The following is a 26934-nucleotide window of genomic DNA, read 5'->3' on the forward strand; positions in this document are numbered from 1 at the left end:
CAGTGGTACACAAGCTGATTTTAGCTAGTGCATGGATGACATTTGTTTCAGTATTCAAAAGTTGAATGTTTAAAACATTTAAAAAATATATATGTAAGAAAAAATATAACTAGTAAGCATATCATATCTTGATTTCATGGATGTAACTGCCAAGAAAAGTTAAAGAAGCAGAAGGTTCGTGGCAATTCACCACAAAGCCCAGTCAGTCAGTCACAGGTATGACGACCAGGGATGCTCACGAGTACCAGAGGGTCAGCTCCGTGATGGGTTCCACCACAGGAATGCAACAGCAGCTGGCACAGAACCAGTGTAAAAGAGGTGTCTGACCATTTAAAAAGTATAAGAAGGCTATGGCAGATGTGGAATTCTCTTCCCAGTGCTCTGCATGTCAAAATCTTAATAAAGCTCAGTGGAAGGAGAGGAGTAAATATGACTTTTGATATCCAAATGCTCTACTGATTGATATACTAATGACAGACTGGAATGCATTGAGAGGCTACTGTCTCTTCATTACTGACTGATCATAGATAGTATCATTCTTCTCAGGAAAAACTTATTTTCAGGAAAATATTTTAATAAATTGCTCACACTGATTATTACTAATAATACTTATTTTTAATTGTTTTATTTTAATTGCATTTATTTTATCTGCCAGTTACATTATGTAAAATGATTTTCCATTTATAGTAGTGGTATATAAAAAGTTTATATATAAAGGTTATATAAACAAGTTGATTGCAACCGTTAATGGTTATAATTAAGAGACTTGACTTTTAAAAAGAAAACAAAAGCCTCACCAGTATCTATTCTTTTTTTTCTTTCTTCTGATTTTATAGCTAACCCACAACGAGACAAAGTGACACGTATGTATATAAACCTTAAATTGTATACGATCTATCTGAGCTATGTTACTGCATTATGAGGAATAACATTTAAGAGGATATTTTATGTTTGTTTCACAGGTTACTACTCTGTTGTGTTTCCAGACTGGCCAGTATTTCCACGTAACAGATACACATCTCTTTTCCTCATTGTTACTCCACCAATCCTAATACTGAGTGTTATAATTATCAGTTTGGTCAAGCACAAATACCCTCATTTAGTTCTTCTGAACTAATACAATCCAGGGGGAAAAAAGCCTCATTCATACATGGCTTTAAAAAATAAATAAATAAAAATTGGGTGTATTTCTAATTTGCAGCAAACCCTTACTCAAAAGAAGAAATGGTTCAATTTCCTAACATTATAAGATAAATTCATCTTTACTTTCCGCTTTTTATGAAGAAGCATTGTTTTCAGGCTGCCACAGCTGTGACTTTCAGTGAGTAACCTATCCCCTGCATGCCTTAGCTTCTAAATATGTAAAATCAGTGAGCTAGATTTAGGTGAGTCCTGGCCCTCATCAGTAAAAACATTTCTATATAACCTGTTGCATGCTGCTTCAACTCTAAATATCTGGTTTTCCCTGTTCTCTTGCAAATTTGATGTCTTTCTGGTTTACTACTTCCTCAGACTCATATTGGTAAGTAATTAAGGGAATTAATTTAAAAGGTCTTGCTTCTTTGGATTATGGATTAATCTTGGAACAAAATGTAAAATGAGATTACGAAAAGGGATAAACCTAAATGTTTACTTGTTGCCATTAGAGCACTGAAAAATCTATTTTCCTCAAAACCAAATGCTGGGACATGATTATATTTAAAGACTAACCAATGGCCTCAGACATTGGATTTGATGGATAATTACAGTAGCCACACTGCAAAAATCTTTATATAAACAATCTTAAGAATTACCCCTAAAACCATGCCTAGACAAAACCTGCCTGGAATAGATTAGGTGCAATGCATATAAACACATATATACCACCTTCTAGTATAAAATTTTTCAAAAAACATGGAGAATACAATAATTTATAAAGAATTGCTGTTTATATAAACACTGTTATAAAGAACAAAACAAACTCAGAAAAAAGTGATCAGGTTATTACTTCTCATGGATAAGGCAACTAATGCCCTAGTATCTCAAAATCCTTTACAAAAGGAGATAGATGATAGCTTAATAAATTCTAGCTCAGGGTTTTTTGTTTTTGTTTTTTGTATGTTACTTTTTTTTCTTCTTTTTCTTTTCATCTGCTTCCATTTTAAGCTTAACTTCTTCAGCTGTAAGAGCTCCCAGTTTCTTACTCTTTGCTTTCTTAACCTTTTCCTTGATGGCGGCCACATCAATTTTAGTTTCAGTAGAAGCTAAATAAATTAAAAACAATACATGTAATTCTTTAGATTATACCAAATAAAACAAAGAATACATATATAAGACAAAAACTTCAGAGTACTGTTACAATTGAAAGATCATGTCATAAAATATAAAACACTTGCTTAAAGGAAAGTTAGAAATTTCTTCTAACTAGGAGAAAACAAAGTACTTTAAAAATACATTAGTGAAAATATACACGAAAATGGCATTACACTTTAACTATTTGAACCAGTTACTGGATTCAACTATATTAAAATTACATTTTTTCCCTTAAATTGTTTGAGATAAGATTATTTTTATTTATATTCTTTTCCGTATTTTGGAACTTTAGAGTATTCCTTAAAAAACTTAGTTTTCCTAATATTCAATTAATGACTAGTAGTATTTCATTTAACAAGATTTTGGTAATAAAGACAATAATCTGGGAGTATCTGGAGGTTCTCCTAACAGAACCCAACCCCATGTATTTAACACAAAAAGTGTGAACAAAACAGAGAAAAGCAGTGAAAAAATTGCAACTTTTTCTTATTTAAAGAACAGCACTCAAGACATAAAAGAACCACAAGATAAAATGTCATCAAACAACCCAGCAACTTGAGAGCAGACTTAAAGCCTCCACTAGAGTGGAATAGCTACACTTTAATCAGTAATAAACTGAGATTAAACTAGCTATTGAATACCTTCAGAGTACATAACTGACAGATTGTACAAACTAGAAATTATAATGCTTACGATATTTTTAACTTTTATATAACCAAGGATCTAAATAGTAGAATACAATACTTTTAAAGCTGTTAACACTGATATAAATTAACAAAATAGTAATGTTACATCTGGCTTTGACCAACAGGTCATGTGCAATGCTGCTGGTGACCTCCCTCCCCTCATTGTGCCACTGACCACTCTGGAGAGTTACCTTACCGAAGAGTACACGTGTTACTAGTGTAAAAGAAAATGCGAAAGAGGAGAAGATGGATCAAAATGAGGCTAGGAATGAGAAGAAAAGGCATCAGAGTGTTTTCCCTGAGTGTCTTTTTAAAAGCCCCTGAGTAAGAAAGATCGTCCTGCCATTTTGTTGGTATCTTTTAGCCCAAGTGATGAGAAATCCACGTTAACCATACAGGAATCAAATTTTAAGCCACAGATCACACAAAGAAAGTACAACTTTTGATAAGCTCTTTTTAAAGGGCATGATAGCAGAGCTCAGGGATCTTACTGTTTTATTTTTACAGAAGATTCACTGCTCTGGTTTATATCTTTCACAGCAGAGTCCTTCCTCAGCACAGAGGTCAGGAAGGGACTGTCAATCTGGGATACTCTTAAATAGGCATTAGCTGCTACTAAATTATAAATTATCTCAGTCACTGCTTTTCCCTAGGATTTGTGATTAATGAAATGCTAAGAGAATTGATGAAACACATGGTTATTTCTTAACACTCAAAGAGCTTCAGACAAATCCACTATGGGTTTACTTTTCCTCTAACAGACTTTTACAGAATACCAAGAGTTGGAAAACAAGCATTACCTTCCTTAGGTTTCACAACTGGTTTTTCTTTAGGTGGAATAAACGCTTTGTTTCTTTCCTCTTGTCTCCTACTAAGAGCTTCTGCTTGTTTAGCCTACATCATTAATAAAAAAAACTACATTAAAAAACGCTTTTGTAGTTAAATAAGAATTCAAGTATCTATAAACTTTGCAATTAGTGTTGTAAGCTAGACAGTCTTACCTTTATTGCTTCCATTTTCTGTCTCTTCTTTTGACTTGCCTTCAGAAAGTATTCACCAGTAGCCAATTCTTTATCAATCTGTTGAAATCAGTATTTACAATACATCATAAATAATGTAGATGAGAAGTCAATTCCTAAGAAACTCACAATGACCTTGAGGTAAAGACAGTGGGGTCAAAACTATGATTACTCCACAAAGGTAGCAACATAAAAAGAAAGAAATGTCCTCTAAGCTGAGGGGAATATATATGCACAAAAGCATGGAGGTAGGAAAGTAGGTGATGTGTTCATGGAATACAAAACAAACTGCTTGAGGTGGGGTGGAAGGTCAATGATTCAGAAAACTGTGAAAGGAAACTGGAAAGACAGTTTTGGGGAAGCATGAAGAAACATGAATGACAGGTTAGGGAGGTGGGATATGATTTAGAAATGACTGAAGGTTCCTGAAAAGAGTGAAGAGAGCAAAGCAGCACTTTATAAAAGGTACAGAAGAAAGGAGAAGAGAAAAAAGCCTGTTTAAAAAAAAAAAAAAAAAAGGGTGCAGCATACAAAATGAAAAGCAAGAATTGTCAGGATGTGGAGACTAATTAAGTACTAATTAGACCAGCAATAGCAAATTCATTAAGTAGATAGTCAACATATAATTAATTGGTCTACCTAAGGCAATGTTCTACTAAACTCTAATACTAAGCTCTCTACAATTACTAACTCACTTAATCCTCACTAACAATTCTTTGAGACAGGTATGATCATTATCCCCATTTTATGTACAAAGAAATTGAGGCATGGATGGGTTAAATAAATTATGCCCATAATTACATAGCAAGTAAGTGGCAGAATAAGTCAAATGAGACATTGCTGATTCAAGAAGCTTACAGTCATAGAAAAAAAAGATAAAACGACAACTACTAACTACACTACAGGGCTATACAAAATATATCAGGTGTTACAGAAGCATGGTTTAGTAGCTGGATCACTCCACTTTCCCCCAACTAACACTTTCTTTCTGGCTTCACTTTCTTTGTTTTCCAAAGTAGACCTCAAGATCCAACATTTCCACTGTTTTTTTTTTTTACTATGATGATCATCATTCCTTTTTTACCTTTGACCTTTCATCAAACCTTCCTGGAAAACTACAAACACAGGGCTGTGGGGAAGACAAGATATAGTACACAGAAAGAGATGGGTTTACATGCTGAGCACAAAGAACTCGCAAAAAGGGAAGACTTTAACATACAGCCAAGGAAGGGAATAATGAAGCAAGACACCTCAGAAGACATGTGAAGACAGAATTCAAAGAACAGGCAAAGAAAGGATTGATGCAGATGGAAAAAAAAATTGTGAGATAAGAGGAAGTTGAAAGAGTTCTTGCCTCGTAGTCTCAAATACTTCTAGTAGATGACATTGCATTTTATTTTACTGGAGTGGGAGGGTGGCTAAAGAATTAAGAGGACACAGAGCTGCCAGAGAATACTGAAGACCTATCTGAGGTTGGAAACGTGAATTTTTAAGGGATATAATCCAAAGATACGACTTTCTTCAGCTATGTTTAGTAGCCACGCTATGGGAAAGAAGTCAAGTTTTAGGACTGATCCAAGTTTTAGTTTTGTTGGGCAGGTGTGATAGAAGAAAAGGGAGTATGAAAGAAAACAGTGATGGGCAAGACAGAAAAGGAAATTTTAGAAAGGGAATGATGCCAGAAGACAGTTGACAAAATTAGAGGCATTCATGTCTTAAAAAAAGGATAGATACTAGACTTAAGATTTCAAATCCAGAGCAATCATATAGTAATGGTCACATGAATGATGCTAAAGCAGAGTAGAAAGCATTGTGGACTAAATCATTGAATTTTTTTTAACCATGGAACATTTATAGTGGCTACAGATACACAACTGACACCACCCACCTTGACGGAGTTTACACTCACAGTATGAAGCTTCCACTCCCCACCCCCATACAATTAGTTCAAAATAAGCCTATTTACACTTACCTTCAGTTTCTTGTATCTCTACACACCGAAATGTACGTACACAGAAATTCCACCTAAAATACCCTCAAAGTTTCTGACAAAAATAGATCAAAATGCCTTCCCCCTCATGTAAAGAAATTCAACATTTAATACTGACCTGACTTTCTGGCTGTGGTGGTGGGAATGGTGTATACTCCTTCTTAACAGTTTTCTTCTTTGGTTCCTTGCGTTTATTCACATTTTTGTGCTTGAACTGTGGCAAAAATCTTTCCCAACTCTGTGATCTTAACTCAGAATCTTTCGCCAACTCTCGTTTAATCATTAAGGTCTTCAACCATGGCAATATATGAACAAAGTAAACTTTTAATTTAATTTTTTTTAAAGATTTTTTTTTTGATGTGGACCATTTTTAAAGTCTTTATTGAATTTGTTACAATATTGCTTCTGCTTTATGCTTTTTGGTTTTTTGGCCGTGAGGCATGTGAGATCTTAGCTCTCCGACCAGGGATCGAACCTGCACCCCCTGCATTGGAAGGCGAAGTCTTAACCACTGGACTGCCAGGGAAGTCCCAAACATTTTTAATTTTAGAAGTCATATGTTTCTCAACCTAAGACATTATCAACATTGGTCCTATAAATAATAAAATTAAAAGGAACAATTCTTAGTCTCTTCAGTAGGATTAAACCAATTCCGGAAAGAAAAAATATATAATCTCAAACATGCATTATTAACCAAGCATCAGAAAATCATTAGAAATTTAGACAGAATTGTTAAAATAAACTGAGATGAAAATAAGACTAACTCAGTTTTTCAACCATTATTTCATTAAAACCTTTAAAATTCAATCTAACAATAGCAGGGAGAGTTCTTAATTAGTGATGTTTCCTACAAGCAGGTAGCTTTCAGTAGCATCTGAAATATCACAGGGAAAGAAAAAAATAAAGTTTCTCATGATCAACAAAACAAATGTTTTCACACTTCCCCTACTCAATCTGAATTTTATAGACACTGAAACATCAGAGGATGCAAACTAGGCATCAGATGCAAGACGAGCTCTCTTTATCTTTAATGTCCCAATGTAACTCAAAATCGTTTTTTCACCCCAATCTAAGAGTGACTTTTCAACTTAACTTCATTAAATTCAAGGATTGTTTAACAAATATCCATCATAAAACAACTCATTATACCATGGTTACATTTCCAAGAACAATCATGAACTTTATGCATACAGGGATATAACAGATCTCTCTTGAAGAGCCTATAATTTGAGTGTTAAATTCCAAGATAGGTTTTAATGCAATCCGAAATATTCCAGACTTTACTTATAGAAAAAGGCAGAATTCAGGACTTCCCTGGTGGTCCAGTGGTAAAGAATCCACCTTCCAATGCAGGGGACATGGGTTCGATCCCTGGTCAGGGAAGATCCCATATGCCCTGGGGCAACTAAGCCCAGGTGCCTCAATTAGAGAGCCCACGCGCCCTGGAGCTGGCGCGCCACTAGAGAAAACCCGCACGCCACAACTATAGAGAAGCCCGTGCACTGCAACAAAGGATCCTGCGTGCTACAATGAAAGATCCTGTGTGCCGCAACAAAGACCCAACACAGCCAAAAAAAAAATCTTTTTAAATATATTAATTAAAAAAAAGAAAAAGGCAGAATTGTAAAAGATCACATCTTTAAATATAATATGTGGGCTCATAACCTAAGAAAACTAGATTGGTACCATCTACTACAAATCCTATGAAGCTTATTTTATTTGTATTGGAAGTGAATCACTACATTACACTGTCCCCTTCAATAGCTTTCAAACTGTACTCCAAAGAGACCTAAACTTCCAAAGAGGTAACTATAGGGGACTGGGATAGAGTTGAGTGGGCTGAACTCTACCCCAATTTACCCAAAATAGTTCTGCTTTATCTGTTTTGTATATTAGGCTTTCATAAAAGATTTACTTTCAAGAAAGGTTTCTGTAGCTAAAAACAATTTGATAACCACTTTGTAGTAATATATAGTGAACACTCACTTTAATGTTATAAATTGGATGAATATTCTTCATAGTGTCTAGGACTACTTTTCGAACCTGAAATTTGCAAAGAAAAATGAATCAGTCATGTATAAAGATTTTGGTGAACTAGGTAGACGAGGATTAATATAACACAAAATAGCCTATGAACCAGGCAATGGCTACCAAATTGGGTACTGCAGTCCCTTCAACTGTTCTGAGTGGCTTCTAGATCTTTCATAATAGTCAACCTCCCTTGGATACAATGAAGTCTCTCAACTTTACTGATAAAAAGCTATACACAGAATTAACACAACACTCTGGAGCTGTAAAATTTAGGGGGAAGAGGGCTGGATTTAGAGTTAGAAAATACGCACTCAAATAGTGGGACTGCCACTTCATACGGCAAAGGCACTTAATTTTCCTATTCCAGCTTTTTCATTTGTAATATGGAAATAAAACTACCTTAAGGATCTGTCGTAAGAATTAAATAATATACTTAGACTCTACAAAACTGTGAAATATTCAAAATATTTAAGTTATTATTGCCCCATGAGAAAAAAGCGGATAACTTATGAGAAAGAGGTCCAATAGAATTAAGGTTAAAGGCCCTGGAAAGCAAGTAAGACCTCGCTGCCAGATACAGACAACAAAAGCCTCAAAAGGAGTTAATAGAAACAGTATCTGCTCCACAGATTTTCTCATAACATCTGACAAGCTAAAGAAGATGTTCATAAAAACATTAACATTCAAAGAAAATATATCTTAAAGGAAGTTTTCTGAGCCTGACCTCTACTGGCTGAATACATTACTGCAAAGAACAAGATCTGTTCAATTCTCCAGTCATTTAAATGCATGTAATTACTTCGTGTTTCTTATGTTTGCTACAGACTGAGACCTTAAATGCCCACTTAAAATTTGAGTGGAGGGAGTAATGATGTGCAGACCTCCTAATTCAGAAATGGATCTCTCTTCAGTTACCAAACGTTGGCCATAATATGTTAGGGTCCAGGAAATTACATGAATTCCCTCAAATTACAAGAATTTACTAATGGAAAATCAAACAAAGCATATTCTAAAAATATATACATAAAACAATATATTATCCAATGAACTACTATATTATTTCATTTATTCTCTATGGAAAATTAACTGAAGAGAACAAATAGTTCTCACCTCTTTTAAGCCACTAAAAGGTCCAATGGCTGAAACCGTGTTCCCCTGTACCATAATGTAACAGTTTGTTAAGAGTTCCAACGCCTATATCAAAAGAGCAATAAGTTGAAGTTCAGTACACTTAAAAACTAACAAAAAAGGAAGACATACTTTTTCACTAATAAAAAGTACCTTCAACGTAGATCCTTTGGGACCAATAAGCCGTTGTCTTCTTTTTACAAATCTTTCTTTATTTCTTACTAAAGAACCTATTTTAATGATGTCACATGCAACATCATCCTGAAGAATTCGTACTGCCTTTTGGGAAAATAAAAAAGAATACCCCATCAATATTCTTGACAAGTACATATCTTCTCCAAGCCAAGAAATTTAAGCACAAAATGATATTTAAGCACAAAAACGAAAACTTTATGGTGCAGGAGGGGACACAGTGTTATATATTGTCTCTAATGTTGATGCAAATAAAGCAAAGTCTCTGTAAGTCTAAATTTACCTGTTCAAATGAAACACTCCTTGCTAACAGCTTTATTAGGTCTCTGGCCCTAATGATGATATATGGATCAAATGTCTTCTTTGTTGTACAGACAGTCATGCTGCCCTCGATCAGGTCCAGGGTTGCATTAACATGCTACAATACAAAGAGAGCAAACAAGCAGTTGTCTGAAAATGATTTCAATTTTAGATAATTACAGAGCCGATCCTAACCAAATTAATAATTTCTGTGCCATTAAGCTATCTCAAAATTCATTAACTCTCTCCTTGAAGAAGCTAGAAAGTTAATGTAAATAATGAATACTTGATTACTTTTAGACTTCAAAAAATATAAAAAACTCAGGCAATTGAAAACATTTATAATTGGCTTTAGAATAATTTATACTTATTGGAATAAAGATTATCTCTAGTTTAAAATATATATATCAATCAAAATGAGGCTACATTTAAAAATTAAGGTAAAAATGTAAAGCTATATAATTTCCCTACCCTGGCTGGATCCAGCTCTAATCTCCAATCTGCTCCCTAGAGTGAGAATGGACTTTCCCTTTCAAATTTTTTTCTAGCTGGTTTGTATTAGCTAAATACAAAGTAAAAACAAATTATCATAGGTTTAAAAATAAAAGCAGTGATTATGATTACTACAGTGATTAAAACTATGCATTAATTTTCAAATGGAAGAATCAGATTGCAACAAAGCAAATAAAAATGCTGTTTTCTAACTTGTGAGCATAATCTGAAGAATATTTCAATATAGTGAATGATGAACAATTAAACCTAAGGTTAGGTGTCTATGAGTTTACAAAAAAAAACACAAAAATTGAGTCTAATCTCCGCTGTAGACAGCTGTAAAACATGCCTGCGGTTTGCTAAACCACCCTCATACCTAATGGGCACAAATGACTCTAAAGCAGTGCCACAGCTGAGAAATACATTTTCTATCAATCTAGTGTACACACACACACAGGTGAACCAAAAGCTTCATAAAATGATACTTATCCTTACCACATGTGATACACTGATGTATTTTTTTCTGAAGGCTCATTATATCCACTAAATTGACTTCTTGATACACTAAGGGGTCTCAACCCAGTTTGAAAAATAAAATCAAATACACTGCTCTAAGGGCACGGCAGAGGAAAGTTGGTCACATCCACATCTTTCATTTACAATGAAAAGTTAAACAATGCCAGGAGTATGCCTCAGCTCAAACTGTACAGGTTCATGGCAACCATTATAGCAGAGAATAGACATTCTGAAATTTGGAGTTCACAAGTGAGTTTCAGACCATCTGTGAATCCCCTAAATATTTAAAGGCATGTGAATTTTTCCAAGTAATCTATTATTCACAAAACTAAAAATGACCTGTAAGGATAAAGCTTACCTAGTCTGTTTAGAATATCAAAGGAATCAAATTAACCAGCTATGGTAGCACCTTTAAAAAAAAATCCATCAGCACACATTCAGTTACTTAAAAGATATAAGCAAAAACAAAATCTCAAAGAAATACATAAGATATGCATACATGTTCACTCAAGGCTTTCTGTACCAATGGCCAGCACTCTTTCAAGTAAGCCTCTCTATATTTTGGAAACAAAGTTGCAAAACTGCTCTCCTCCAAGAGTCCTCTGGGATTGTCCTCTTTGGAAAAAGCTGGCTCCTTCCAACCATCAGGAACAGTGAGGAGTTCTGATTCATCTACAAAGGAGGAAAAAATCTATACATCAGATTTAACTTCTTTTGGACACTTTTTGAACACTTGTATGCATACATTCACAAGCTTCCCAATACTCTCCATTTCCTTTTCCCCTGCTTTTTATATTATTCAACAGTCCAAGAACATGCCTCTGTCATTATCACCAAAATACTGTGTTAAAATTGTATGTTGGGGCTTCCCTGGTGGCGCAGTGGTTGAGAGTCTGCCTGCCAATGCAGGGGACACGGGTTCGGGCCCTGGTCTGGGAGGATCCCACATGCCGCGGAGCAACTGGGCCCGTGAGCCACAATTACTGAGCCTGCGTGTCTGGAGCCTGTGCTCCGCAACAAGAGAGGCCACGAAAGTGAGAGGCCCGCGCACCGCGATGAAGAGTGGCCCCCGCACTGCGATGAAGAGTGGCCCCCGCTTGCCACAACTAGAGAAAGCCCTCGCACAGAAACGAAGACCCAACACAGCCATAAATAAAATAAATAAATAAATAAATTTAAAAATATAAAAGAAAATTGGCTACAACCCCGACACAATAGCATTAAAAAAAAAAAATTGTATGTATTTCAGTCGTCTCATAAGACAAAGTTCCTTAAGGGCAAGGACTCTTCTTCGATCCACACTTATTGGCATACACCTGGTACACAGTCAATACTCACAAACTTCTACTGCACCACACTATCTTAGAGTTGAAGATCCAAACACCATTTTGTTTACATTACTATTTTAAATATAAGTAACCTTTCAGACTCAATGAAGTGCAGCCTATGTGTATATATATATATATGTGCATGTGTGTGTACATAAAACTTTCAAAAGTTTGAGCCCAGTGTACCCTTTCAGTTAATATTCACTAGTACAGGGTTTTAGGTTTTGCAAAGAGCTTTCACGTGCCTTATTTCTGTATACTCACAACTACAAAAGGTAGAAAGAACTGGTATTATTATTCCCATTTTATAAAAGATATTCAGTTCAAAAAGTTTAAGTGACTTGTGTAAGGGAATATGAAGCTCAGTCTAGGTCTCCTCTCACTAGAACAAAATGCCTCCTAAGGGCTATAAATTATTTCCCATATCATTTATCAAAACTCCTGGTCCTGGATTTTAAGAATCTCTTAAATCCAACAGCTGTACTTTAATTCAGTACTGCTCAAAGATATGATCCATAGGCCTGCACCACCAGCATAAACTGAGCGTTTGTTAGAAATGCAGTTCTTGGGCTCCATCCAGACCTACTAAATGTGAATCTCTGGGATGAAGCCCAGGAATCTTTCTTAACAGTCTCATGAGAAGATTCCTATGCATGCTAAAGTTTAAGAAGAAGGTCTTATAGTTCATGTTATCCACTCCAGTCAGGTAAACTTGCTTTCTGTTTCTTATACTCACATCTACTTTGTTACTTCTGGTTCAAATCACAGAGAATTAGCTAGTTTTATTTATCATTCACTTCTCAATATCCCCCCCCAAAACCCTCAAATTCTACAATAGTGATTACTTAAAATGCATATCTGACCAAGATCCTACCCAATTTAAACACTTCAATGGTTATGCATTAAAAAAAAACAAAGAAAAAAAACCCCACTGGCTAAGGAAATAAACAGGACTTTCACAATAGAGGAAGTACAAATAGCCCCAAAACATGTAAAGATGTGTAACCTCATTAGTACTCAGGAAAGTTTGAATTGAAACTACAACCAGATATGATTTCACACTTAACAAAATGACAGAAGTTCAAAATTCAGATAACAGCAAGTGTTAGTGCTCATCTACTGATAATGGGAGTGTAAAGCGGCACAACTCCTTTGGGAAGATTTAGCATTATTTGCGCATCCCCTACCCTACAATTCAAGGATTCCAATCCCATGTAAGGTATATAACCAGAGAAACTCTCTAACATGTCAACCAGGAAGTATGTAGACAGATATTTATATCACATTGTTTATAATAACAAACAATAGGAACAATCCAAATGCCCAGCAACATTAAAATGAAAATATAGAGATAGCCTCATCCACCAGAGGGCAGACAGCAGAAGCAAGAAGAACTACAATCCTGCAGCCTGTGGAACAAAAACCAAATTCACGGAAAGATAGACAAGATGAAAAGGCAGAGGGCTATGCACCAGATGAAGGAACAAGATAAAACCCCAGAAAAACAACTAAATGAAGTGGAGATGGGCAACCTTCCAGAAAAAGAATTCAGAATAATGATAGTGAAGATGATCCAGGACCTCGGAAAAAGAATGAAGGCAAAGATCGAGAAGATGCAAGAGATGTTTAATGAAGACCTAGAAGAATTAAAGAACAAACAAACAGAGATGAACAAAACAATAACTGAAGTGAAAACTACACTAGAAGGAATCAATAGTAGAATAACTGAGGCAGAAGAACGGAGAAGTGACCTGGAAGACAGAATGGTGGAATTCACTGCTGTGGAACAGAATACAGAAAAAAGAATGAAAAGAAATGAAGACGGCCTAAGAGACCTCTGGGACAACATTAAATGCAACAACGTTCGCATTATAGGGGCCCCCAGAAGGAGAAAAGAGAGAGAAAGGACTGGAGAAAATATATGAAGAGATTATAGTCGAAAACTTCCCTAACATGGGAAGGAAATAACCACCCAAGCCCAGGAAGCGCAGCGAGTCCCACAGAGGATAAACCCAAGGAGAAACACGCCGAGACACATAGTAATCAAATTGGCAAAAATTAAAGACAAAGAAAAATTATTGAAAGCAAGGGAAAAACGACAAATAACATACAAGGGAACTCCCATAAGGTTGGCAGCTAATTTCTCAGCAGAAACTCTACAAGCCAGAAGGGAGTGGCATGATATACTTAAAATGATGAAAGGGAAGAACCTACAAGCAAGATTACTCTACCCAGCAAGGATCTCATTCAGATTCGATAGAGAAATCAAAAGCTTTACAGACAAGTAAAAGCTAAGAGAATTAAGCACCATCAAACCAGCTCTACAACAAATGCTAAAGGAACTTCTCCAAGTGGGAAACACAAAAGAAGAAAAGGACCTACAAAAACGAACCCAAAACAATTAGAAAAATGGTCATAGGAACATACATATAGATAATTATCTTAAATGTGAATGGATTAAATGCTCCAACCAAAAGACAAAGGCTTGCTAAACGGATACAAATACAAGACCCATATATATATGCTGTCTACAAGAGACCCACTTCAGACCTGGGGACACATACAGACCGAAAGTGAGGGGATGGAAAAAGATATTCCATGCAAATGGAAATCAAAACAAAGCTGGAGGGGCTTCCCTGGTGGCGCAGTGGTTGAGAATCTGCCTGCCAATGCAGGGGACACGGGTTCAAGCCCTGGTCTGGGAAGATCCCACATGCCGCGGAGCGACTAGGCCCGTGAGCCACAACTGCTAAGCCTGAGCGTCTGGAGCCTGTGCTCCACAACAAGAGAGGCCGCGATAGTGAGAGGCCCGCGCACCGCGATGAGGAGTGGCCCCCACCTGCCGCAACTAGAGAAAGCCCTCGCACAGAAATGAAGACCCAACACAGCCATAAATAAATAAATAAATAAATAAATAAAATTAAAAAAAAAAAAGCTGGAGGAGCAATACTCATATCAGATAAAATAGACTTTAAAATAAAGAATGTTACAAGAGACAAGGAAGGACACTACATAACGATCAAGGGATCAATCCAAAAAGATATAACAATTATAAATATATATGCACCCAACATAGGAGCACCTCAATACATAAGGCAACTGCTAACAGCTATAAAAGAGGAAATCGACAGTAACACAATAGTAGTGGGGGACTTTAATACCTCACTTACACCAATGGACAGATCATCCAAAATGAAAATAAATAAGGAAACAGAAGCTTTAAATGACAGAATAGACCAGATAGATTTCACTGATATTTATAGGACATTCCATCCAAAACCAGCAGATTACACTTTCTTCTCAAGTGCACATGGAACATTCTCCAGGATAGATCACATCTTGGGTCACAAACCAAGCCTCAGTAAATTTAAGAAAATTGAAATCATATCAAGCATCTTTTCTGACCACAATGCTATGAGATTAGAAATGAATTACAGGGAAAAAAACGTAAAAAACACAAACACATGGAGGCTAAACAACACGTTACTAAATAACCAAGAGATCACTGAAGAAATCAAAGAGGAAATCAAAAAATACCTAGAGACAAATGACAATGAAAACACGACGATCCAAAACCTATAGGATGCAGCAAAAGCAGTTCTAAGAGGGAAGTTTATAGTTATACAAGCCTACCTCAGGAAACAAGAAAAATCTCAAATAAACAATCTAAACTTACACCTAAAAGAACTAGAGAAAGAAGAACAAACAAAACCCAAAGTTAGCAGAAGGAAAGAAATCATAAAGATCAGAGTAGAAATAAATGAAATAGAAACAAAGAAAACAATAGCAAAGATCAATAAAACTAAAAACTGGTTCTTTGAGAAAATAAACAAAATTGATAAACCATTAGCCAGACTCATCAAGAAAAAGAGGGAGAGGACTCAAATCAATAAAATTAGAAAGGAAAAAGGAGAAGTTACAACAGGCACCACAGAAATACAAAGCTTCCTAAGAGACCACTACAAGCAACTCTATGCCAATAAAATGGACAACCTGGAAGAAATGAACAAATTCTTAGAAAGGTATAACCTTCCAAGACTGAACCAGGAAAAAATAGAAAATATAAACAGACCAATCACAAGTAATGAAATTGAAACTGTGATTAAAAATCTTCCAACAAACAAAAGTCCAGGACCAGATGGCTTCACAGATGAATTCTATCAAACATTTAGAGAAAAGCTAACACCCATCCTTCTCAAACTCTTCCAAAAAATTGCAGAGAAAGGAACACTCCCAAACTCATTCTATGAGGCCACCATTACCCTGATACCAAAACCAAAGATACTACAAAAAAAGAAAATTACAGACCAATATCACTGATGAATATAGATGCAAAAATCCTCAACAAAATACTAGCAAACAGAATCCAACAACACATTAAAAGGATCATACACCATGATCAAGTGGGATTTATCCCAGGGATGCAAGGATTCTTCAATATACACAAATCAATCAATGTGATACACCATATTAACAAATTGAAGAATAAAAACCATATGATCATCTCAATAGGTGCAGAAAAAGCTTTTGACAAAATTCAACACCCATTTATGATAAAAACTCTCCAGAAAGTGGCCACAGAGGGAACCTACCTCAACATAATAAAGGCCATATATGACAAACCCACAGCAAACATCATTCTCAATGGTGAAAAACTGAAAGCATTTCCTCTAAGATCAGGAACAAGACAAGGATGTCCACTCTCACCACTATTATTCAACATAGTTCTGGAAGTCCTAGCCACGGCAATCAGAGAAGAAAAAGAAATAAAAGGAATACAAATTGGAAAAGAAGAAGTAAAACTGTCACTGCTTGCAGGTGACATGATACTATATATAGAGAATCCTAAAAATGCCACCAGAAAACTACTAGAGCTAATCAATGAATTTGGTAAAGTTGCAGGATACAAAATTTTTTTTTCTTGTTTTATTTTTTATTTTGACCCCGTTTACTTTTTAAATTAAATTTTCATTTGAGATCATTGTAGAGTCACATAAAGTTAAGAAATAGAGAGGAATCCTGTATTGTTCACCCTGTTCTCCCCAATGGTAAAATCTCACATACTATAGTACAGGATATTGACATTGACACAATCCTTTGATATTATTCAGATATCACTAGTTTCATGCATGTAATCACCACCACAGTCATGACAAAAAGCAGTTTCATTGTCGCAAGCATCTCTTGTGCTGCCCCTTTATAACTACATCTATCTCCTTCAACTACCCTCATTCCTAACCCCTGGCAACCACTAATCTGTTCTTCATCTGTATAATTTTGGTATTTCAGAAATGTTATATAAATGGAATCATATAATATATAGTCTTTGGGGATTGGCTTTTCGCAGTCTGCATAATTTTCTGAAGATACATCCAAGTTGTTGCAAGTACCAATGGCTTGTTCCTTTTTATTGCTGAGTAATATTCCATGGTATGGATGAACCAGTTTGTTTAACAATTTACCCATTGAAGGACATTTGGGATGTTTCTAGTTCTAGGCTATTACAAGTAAAGCTTCTGTGAACATTCACATACAGGATGCTGTGTGAATATAAGTTTCATTTGTCTGGGATAAATGTTCAAGAATGCAATTGCTGGGTCATACGGCAATTGCACATTTAGTTGTATAAGAACTTGCCAAACTCTTTCCCAGAGTGGTTGTATCATTTTTAAGGTCCTATTAGCAATGTATGAAAGATCCAGTTTCTCCACATATTCTCCAGCATTTGCTGTTATTTTTTTAATTTTAGTCATTTCAATAGGTATGCAGTGATATCTCTTTGAAGCTTACATTTGCATTTCCCTAATAGCTAATGATGTCAAACATCTATTCATGTGCTTATTTGCCACCTGTACATACTTTTTTTTGTTCACACACACACACACTGTATTTTATTTTTACAAGAGAAAAATAAACTGACACCAAGCATTGTAAATGGATGACCACAACAAAAGCAACAATGATTGCAATTACCAAACACAAAACACACTCATACTATGTCATAATATTGACATTCAGTCCAGTAATCCTCCACTGTAACAGGTCCTTTACTTTGCAGTTAAAATTGATTTGTATATTTTTTGCCTCTGAGTCCTTGTGGGATTTTTTTTTAATTCACACAGAAAATTAATGCACAGAAATCTCTTGCACTCCTATACACTAATGGTGAAAAATCTGAAAGAGAAATTAAGGAAACACTCCCATTTACCATTGCAACAAAAAGAATAAAATACCTAGGAATAAACCTACCTAGGGAGACAAAAGACCTGTATGCAGAAAACTGTAAGACACAAATGAAAGAAATTAAAGATGATACCAACAGATGGAGAGATATACCATGTTCTTGGATTGGAAGAATCAATATTATGAAAATGACTATACTACCCAAAGCAATCTACAGATTCAATGCAATCCCTATCAAATTACCAATAGCATTTTTTATGGAACTAGAACAAAAAAATCTTAAAATTTGTATGGAGACACAAAAGACCCCGAATAGCCAAAGCAGTCTTGAGGGGAAAAAAAACGGAGCTAGAGGAATCAGACTCCCTGACTTCAGACTATACTACAAGGCTACAGTAATCAAGACAATATGGTACTGGCACAAAAACAGAAACATAGATCAATGGAACAAGATAGAAAGCTCAGAGTTAAACCCACGCACCTATGGTCAACTAGTCTATGACAAAGGAAGCAAGGATATACAATGGAAAAAAGGCAGTCTCTTTAATAAGTGGTGTTGGGAAAACTGGACAGCTACATGTAAAAGAATGAAATTAGAACACTCCTTAACCCCATACACAAAAATAAACTCAGAATGGATTAGAGACCTAAATGTAAGACCAAACACTATAAAACTCTTAGAGGAAAACATAGAAAGAACACTCTTTGACATAAATCACAGCAAGATCTTTTTTGATCCACCTCCTAGAATAATGGAAATAAAAACAAAAATAGGGCTTGCCTGGTGGCGCAGTGGTTGAGAATCTACCTGCCAATGCAGGGGACACGGGTTTGAGCCCTGGTCTGGGAAGATCCCACATGCCGCGGAGCAACTGGGCCCGTGAGCCACAATTACTGAGCCTGCGCGTCTGGAGCCTGTGCTCCGCAACAAGAGAGGCCGCAATAATGAGAGGCCCGTGCACCGCGATGAAGAGTGGCCCCCGCTCGCCACAACTAGAGAAAGCCCTCGCACAGAAACGAAGACCCAACACAGCCAAAAATAAATAAATAAATAGCGGTCCCTTTCAAAATAAATAAATAAAAATGTACCAATATTAAAAAAAAAACAAACAAACAAACAAAAAAAAAAACAAAAATAAATGGACCTAATGAAACTTCAAAGCTTTTGCACAGCAAAGGAAACCATAAACAAGATGAAAAGACAACCCTCAGAATGGGAGAAAATATTTGCAAACGGATCAACGGACAAAGGATTAATCTCCAAAGCTCTTATATAAAGAGCTCATGCAGCTCAATGTTAAAGAAACAAACAACCCAATCCAAAAATGGGCAGAGGACCTAAATAGACCTTTCTCCAAAGAAGACATACAGATAGCCAAGAAGTACATGAAAAGCTGCTCAACATCACTAATTATTAGAGAAATGCAAATCAAAACTACAATGAGGTATCACCTCACACCAGTTAGAATGGGCATCATCAGAAAATCTACAAACAACAAATGCTGGAGAGGGTGTGGAGAAAAGGGAACCCTCTTGCACTGTTGGTGGGAATGTAAACTGATACAGTCACTATGGAGAACAGTATGGAGGTTCCTTAAAAAACTAAAAATAGAATTACCATATGCTCCAGCAATCCCACTACTGGGCATATACCCAGAGAAAACCATAATTCAAAAGGACGCATGCACCCCAATGTTCACTGCAGCACTATTTACAATAGCCAGGTCATGGAAGCAACCTAAATGCCCATCGAAAGACGAATCGATAAAGAAGTTGTGGTACATATATACAGTGGACTATTAGCCATAAAAAGGAACGAAATTGGGTCATTTGTTGAGACGTGGATGGATCTAGAGACTGTCATACAGAGTAAGTCAGAAAGAGAAAAACAAATATCGTATATTAACACATGTATGTGGAACCTAGAAAAATGGTACAGATGAACCGGTTTGCAGGGCAGAAGTTGAGACACAGATGTAGAGAACAAACGTATGGACACCATGTGGGGAAAGCCGTGGGGGGGTGGGGATGGTGATGTGATGAATTAGGCGATTGGGATTGACATGTATACACTGATGTGTATAAAACTGGTGACTAATAAGAACCTGCTGTATAAAAAAATAAAATTAAATTAAAAAATTTTTAAAAAACCGAATACTAAACTTACTTTGGGTTATTTGTATGGAAATGTATTAATATAAATGTTTCAGACATTACATGAAGTTCCTAAAAATCTTATATGTTTTGGTATAATGTTGTAAGTCATAATTCTAGTTATAATTTTAAAATGTATATCTCAGAAATAACTAAATTTCCCTGTCAATAGCATTATTATGAACTTTCATCAAATCTTTAACCGTGGTCATTTTTAAGTCTTTTGTCATTTACAGACAGTTCTGGGTGTTCTCTGATGCTTTTGCAAAAGTGTTCCTATAAAAGGGTTTCATCTTCAAGGAATTCATGGAAAAGACTCTGACAAGTACAGGTTTCTGGTAACTGACTATATTGCTGAACTGAAGGAATAAGTATTTTCAGAACTCTAATGGAAAACTGATGAATTCATAAAAGTGCTAACAAAAGATCAAGATGAAAAAAAATTACATGGGACTGAGTGTACTGATGAGGATGATTATAATTTTTGTGACTTTCTGTTTGAAGAAAGAAAAAGACACTGTCAAATGTTGTTTAAATTGTATTGCTTTTGTGGATTTAAAGTGGGTTTATAATTGTATATTATATTTAGTATAAAAATAGAATGTAAAAAAAAAAAAAAAAGACACATGCACCCCAATGTTCATTGCAGCACTGTTTACAATAGCCAGGTCATGGAAGCAACCAAAATACCCATTGACAGACGAATGGATAAAGAAGATGTGGTACATATATACAGTGGAATATTACTCAGCCATAAAAAGGAACGAAATTGGGTCATTTGTTGAGATGTGGATGTATCTACAGACTGTCATACAGCGTGAAGTAAGTCAGAAAGAGAAAAACAAATATCGTATATTAAGGCATATATGTGGAACCTAGAAAAATGGTACAGATTAACTGCTTTGCAGAGCAGAAATTGAGACACAGATGTAGAGAACAAACGTATGGACACCAACGGGGGAAAGTGGTGGGGGGGTGGAGGTGGTGGTGTGATAGAAAAAAAAAAAAAGAAAATATAAATTAGCCTGTATTCATACAAGGGAACATCATACAGTAGGGAAAAGAATAAACTACAGCTACAAGTATTGCCCTGATTGAATAATAACAACAAAGTTTAGCCTAAGAACCAAGACAAAAAAGAATATCTACAATCCTTTCTCATTCATGTAAAATTCAAAAACTGACGAAATTAAAACATTTTGTGCATAGGTGGTAAAGATTACGAAAAAAGAAAACAGAATAATCAACACGATTCAGAATGGTTACTTTAGGGCACGTAGGGGGCTTTGGGGGTATGGTAATGCTCTATTCTACTTAACGGTCTGAGTGCTCCTTTTCACCTGTTGGTTTTATTCTTTAAGCTGCATATATACTCTCCTCTCTGCCATACACTTAATTAAAACAACAACGAATCACGTTTAATATGTCCCTTATGCCTACAGAATGAGAGTTCAAGGTTTTTAACATTTCCAGTAAGTCTGGTTGAGCAGGCCCCGGGCTATTTCTCTGGCCTCTCTTTCTGTCAATCATACAGAAGTTAATGGATAAAACAAGATTGCAAAGCAAGAGAGTAATTAACGCAGTTGAAAGAACAGGAACTGTGTTAGCTAATACTTCAGCAACCTGATAAACAGGAACAATAATAAACGTTCCAAAATTTCTTCACTGGCTGACAAACTAGCGCTAAAGATACGCCTGGTATCTCCTTCTATCACTATGTCTGTCTCAGTCCTTCATTATCACTCTATCACTCGTTCACTCATACGCATAACGACCTCCTATTCCCACCTCATCCCATCCCTCATTCTGCCAGCGATTTCCAGACACCGCCGCCAGTTTAAGGCCCCGAAGCGCCTTCCTCATCCTTTCACAGAAGACGCATCCAGCAAGACCCCTACGTTGGGGGCTTCCAGCAAAAGCGATTAGTTAGGAACACGCGGCCGGCACCATACAGGCCAGTCGTTCCTGCGAGTCCGGCCAACAACCCCAACCTTCAGCAATTACAAATACTTAACTTCAAGGCGGCGTTACACGTTCCCAGCCAGCGAAAGGAAAAAACCCCAACTCAAAACCCCCAAACCCCAGTCTTTGGTTTTCAAACAACCTCACCTCGGCTCTCCGGCTTCGGCTTCTGGCTACGAAATTCACTTTTCCTAAACGCTGTAGCTGGCCCGCCCTGCTTGGAAGACGCCATCTTCAAACTGCTTCCGGTGCTACCGGAAGTGAACCCTTTCTTAAATCCTACCGGCTAAAATCCCCGCGCTCAAAATGAGTTCCGGAGAACTCAGACGAGATCTGCGCAGTCTCCGTGCGTGCGTAAGCTGGAGCCCGCGTATTTGCATAAACTACTACGCTTCTCCCGCGGAGCCAATGGCGAGCTGGAGACTTCTCTTCCCGGACGCACTGCAACTACGGAGTTTCACAGCATGCTGGGAATTGTAGTTTAGCACTCGGGGTGAGTCGGGGACGGTTTTATCTATTGTTTTCTCGTGGCCTCAGGGTCTAACGCGGAACGCATTTAGCCAGAGTGCAACCTGAATCTTATTGATATCACTCGTTCACTCATTCGATAAATATTTATATGATCGACCAATATGTGCTAGGCGTTGGGAGGTGGTACAGATATGAGAATATACGGTCCATGACGGCAAGAAGCGACAGTAATAGCTACCATTTATTGTGAGACTACTTTGTGCCGGGCACTTTATTTGCATTATTTCTAATCCTTAAAACAAAAACAAAGTTGAAACTTCTCTAAGGTTGATTTTTTTTTGGAAAGTAAGCTTTCAAAGTCATTGCTTCTGATGGTTACTTTCTAGGATCGTGGCGTTTCTCTTTGTAAGCCAGAGGTGTAGTAACTAAGCGACCCTTCTGAAGTTTTTCACCTAGCCTAACATTTCCCCAAATGACTAACTCCTGTCTATCCCAACACTGCATATATAGCTGACGTCAAGATGTGAGGTTCATCTCTACTACAAATCTTTATACTTCTCGGAACCTAAAAGTTCTTACACACGATAAAGGTAAGACTTCTTTTGATGAATTGTCTTATTGTTTGCCGTTTTAAAATTTTTCGGCAGCACAAATAGGGAAAGTGTTTGATAGGTTGAATTTCTTGCATTAGTGAAATGGGGAACGTTTATCTGAAAATCACCCTCTTGTATCTTCTATAAAAGATTTTCTTTTATAAGGTACATGAATAAAATAGACAATTACTTAGGGACAGAAAATCACGAGACACATAATTATGTAAAGGTTTTTGCTTTTATCCTGTGTGTCTTCTAAATGACAGGCAGTGATTTTATCCCTATATTCTTAGCAATTTGCTAAAATTTAAAAAAAAATTTTCTTTTTAAAAAGACATAAGGGTGGACACTCTTGGGGCTGAGAGGTTGGGTGAGGTTGGGTGAGCAAACGCAGACCCTTTAAAGTAATACTGCGTGGTACCCAACCCATGGGTCCCAAATCTCCAGGTTCAAGGGAAAAAAAAAAAAAAAAAAAAAGGACAAATCCCTAAAACCTAAAATAGAACAAATAGCAGCAGGTGAATGTTATAAAGTGAGAAGCAACAGCTTCAGTGTTTCCAGAAACCCTATGAGGCAGGTTTTTGGTATCCTTATTTTAAGGAACTCAGTCACTAGTAAGTGGAGAGCTAGACTTCAGGTCCAAGCAGTATGACCTTTAATAGCTCCAGAAAGGCTACTATACCAAAAGGACTAGTTGTTGCAAATATGTTGGCAGGAGGGCTCGGTTTTCTGCCTCATAGCTTTTGGACTTGAGCTGCAGTATCGACTCCCCTGGGTCTCCAGCCTGCTGGCGCACCCTGCCAAAAGCCCATATTTTGGACTATCCATGCCTCCATAATCACCTAAGTAATTATATATTCTGTGTCTCTGGAGAACCCTGACAAATATAGCAATTTATAGTAGAGCAAATCCAAACGACTGATGAACATGACACTCTACCTCACTGTCAGAAAAGCACAGAGACATAACAATAAAATATCACTTCTCACCCACTACATTGGTAAAAAAAACATACATATATATATAATATTTTTTAAATGATAATCTGCTTAAGGAAAGAACTCTCATATACTGTTGGTAGAAAGGTAAACTGTTACTGCCTTTTTGCAAAGCAACTATCAATATAAAGTATACAGGTAATGTTCCACAGTAATTCCACTCCTGGGAAACTGTCAACTAGAAATAAAGCACCATTCCATTAGGATGTATGTACAATGGTGTTGATTACTGCCTTGTATAGAACTAGTTCTGTGAAAGGTACTTTGGAGCCATACTGACTAGTTTGCCATCTACTAGCTATACAGCCTTGGGCAAGTTTCTTATCCACTCCTGTTCAGTTTCCTGCAATGGAGAGAATAACCTTAATTCAGTGACTTTATACACATAAAGTGCTTACAAAAAAATGCTTTGCATGTGGTACACACTCAGTAGGTGTTAGCTATTATTTTTTTACTGTGGCAAAAAAGTAAAATCATCTTGACTATCAATTAGGGATATAGTTAAATAAATTGGTGTTGCCTTCATAACTGTGAGATATTATGCAGCCATTCATAAGAATTAATTAAATCTATATGGAGAGATTACCTAGAGGCATTGAGGGATAAAAGCCAGATACAGAAAGATGGGATAATTATATATATAGGGAGAGAATAATTATAATATAATAATTATATATACATGTATATAATTATCCCACTTTTATGAAGCAAACCATTCATTCATTTAACAAATATTTATTGAGCATCTATAATGCTGCAGACACTGTTTTAAATACTTGGTTCTGTTCTTTGTTCTGGACATAATAATAATTATGTGTGTGTATGTGATTATACAATGAACAAAGATTTGGAAGGATACACATTAACCTTTCAAGGCTACCTTAAGGATGAAGGCGATTAGAAAAGAAAAAGGAACTAGGCAAAAAGACTAAAAAAAATAGACGTCCATGATAAAACAGCAGGCATATGAATCTATTTATGTAAAACTGTCCATATGTTTGTGCGCTCCTGTGCTCATAAGGAAGTCTATGAAAAAACGGTCACCAAAATGTTGACTATGTTACCTCTCCATATAGAGACATTTCAAAGGATGGCAATTTAAATAGCAGTACAATGTAAATCAGTCACAATTTACATCATTTTATTTTAACTTCCTTGGAAATCTGAATATAAATATGTACTCAGATCTGCAAGGTTATTTCCAGAAATTGCACAAACAACACTAAAAGGGGAAAGCAAAATCGCTGTCTCTAGAGTTTCTTGGCACAAATCAGGCTGGGAAGGTCTCTCTGGCAGGCAGACCCATTTTGGTTTTGACTTCTCCCCTCCTTGGCCTGTTAAGCAACCTAGACCCACATGCGGCTATCCTCCTATAGATGATACCTTTCACCAGTTCTTACCCTGCTTATTTATTTTCCCATGAAGCAAATTGGCCTCACAACTCTCCTTTGGAATTAGAGACCTTAATTCCCACAAAATTAACCCAGAGGGTAATGGGCAGAGAAGTCAGGATGTGTGGCTTGACAATGTCAGGGGTGTCTATTTATTTCTTACTTTAAAAAGCAAAAAAAAGTAGGCAAATAAGTGTGATTTGTTTTCCATTTAACATTTCTATACTCACTTATCAGAGATAAAAATATTTTTTCACAGTAATCTATTGTGGGGTTTTTTTTGATAATTTTTTAAAAATAAGCAATCAAGAGTGGGTTTCTCAAATACAAAGCTTTGACACATTTTAATTTTCTAACACGGATAAGCTGCTTTCTATTCCAGTCAACCTCACAGACAGGTTTGAAATCTTCAATCAACTTTTATCCATCAACATGAATAACAGTAATTAAATAACTGTGGCTGTAAAAATAAGGCCTCTTCTAACTCCAAGTGATTGCATATTAAAAAGGGACCTCATGATAACAGTTGAAAAGAAAAAACACAATAAAGCAGCCCAGCTGTAAACTAATCATGTTATTACCCTATCTTTTAATAAGTAATGTCAATAAAAGTGAAGTATTCTGCATGAAAGCCTAGGAAACCTGGGAATCCAGGAGAGAGACCAAATTAGAGAAACATATTCATCCAGACTTGGAATGTTTTCTGCTGTGCAGCAGAATGTTTCATGTGTCAGGGTGCTGGGAACTATGTGCAGGATTTCCACCTCTTCCTGCAAGGCCATGCTTAGCAAACTCTCTGCATAAGGAGTTGTGGTGTACTGCCTGGGCTGCTAACCAGCTGTTGGATCTTGAGTAGGCACTTACTCAACCTCTGTTTCTTCAGTTGTGAAATGAAGAAGTTGAGTTAGATTACTGTTTCTCAAACCTTAGCCAACATCAGAATCACATGGAGGGGTGACCCCACTCCAAGTTTATAGTTCAGCAGGTCCAAGAATTTGCAGCCCTGACAACAATTACACAACCCCCAAATGTCAATAAGGCTAAGGTTGAAACACTCAGGTCTACAGGTGTTCTTAATTTCTATGATTCTACCTCAAAGGGCCAGTTAGGGTTTTACGCTCCTAATCAGGCACACAATGAAAGCCAAGTTATTTTCCACTCTTTTTACCTACCTAGGGCAGAGCTTGCCTGGTATCAAAAGCCAGAGT

General features: G+C 36.5%; 2 protein-coding genes across 8 annotated transcripts in view; one reads left to right on the top strand and one right to left on the bottom strand.

Annotated features, from left to right (window-relative positions):
- The window catches only part of GLIPR1 (GLI pathogenesis related 1), a 38600-nt gene extending 37454 nt beyond the window's left edge, over positions 1 to 1146 (top strand). For all 5 annotated transcript variants that reach the window (XM_036866707.1, XM_036866709.1, XM_036866708.1 and 2 more), the window contains exons 6-7: positions 837 to 863; positions 963 to 1146. In XM_036866707.1, coding sequence (XP_036722602.1) covers positions 837 to 863; positions 963 to 1117 — 182 coding nt within the window. In that variant the 3' untranslated portion in view covers positions 1118 to 1146. The remainder of the gene's footprint in view (positions 1 to 836; positions 864 to 962) is intronic.
- Positions 641 to 22529, bottom strand: KRR1 (KRR1 small subunit processome component homolog). 3 transcript variants are annotated; one of them, XM_036866702.1, is made up of 10 exons: positions 22421 to 22529; positions 11146 to 11318; positions 9622 to 9756; positions 9300 to 9425; positions 9129 to 9212; positions 7974 to 8030; positions 6106 to 6276; positions 3980 to 4057; positions 3779 to 3872; positions 641 to 2243 (listed from the first exon to the last, which is right to left on the bottom strand). In XM_036866702.1, exons 1-10 carry the CDS (start codon positions 22503 to 22505, stop codon positions 2101 to 2103), a joined length of 1146 nt encoding a protein of 381 aa, XP_036722597.1. In that variant the 5' UTR covers positions 22506 to 22529; the 3' UTR covers positions 641 to 2100. The 3 variants fall into 3 exon arrangements, with proteins under 3 accessions (XP_036722597.1, XP_036722599.1, XP_036722600.1); XM_036866704.1 differs by lacking the exon at positions 6106 to 6276 and having other exon boundaries at positions 1133 to 2243; positions 22421 to 22517; XM_036866705.1 differs by lacking the exons at positions 9129 to 9212; positions 9300 to 9425 and having other exon boundaries at positions 1135 to 2243; positions 22421 to 22517.
- Between the last annotated feature and the right edge of the window lie 4405 nt (positions 22530 to 26934).

This window comes from Balaenoptera musculus, chromosome 10, assembly GCF_009873245.2.
Source record: "Balaenoptera musculus isolate JJ_BM4_2016_0621 chromosome 10, mBalMus1.pri.v3, whole genome shotgun sequence".
NCBI lineage: Eukaryota > Metazoa > Chordata > Mammalia > Artiodactyla > Balaenopteridae > Balaenoptera > Balaenoptera musculus.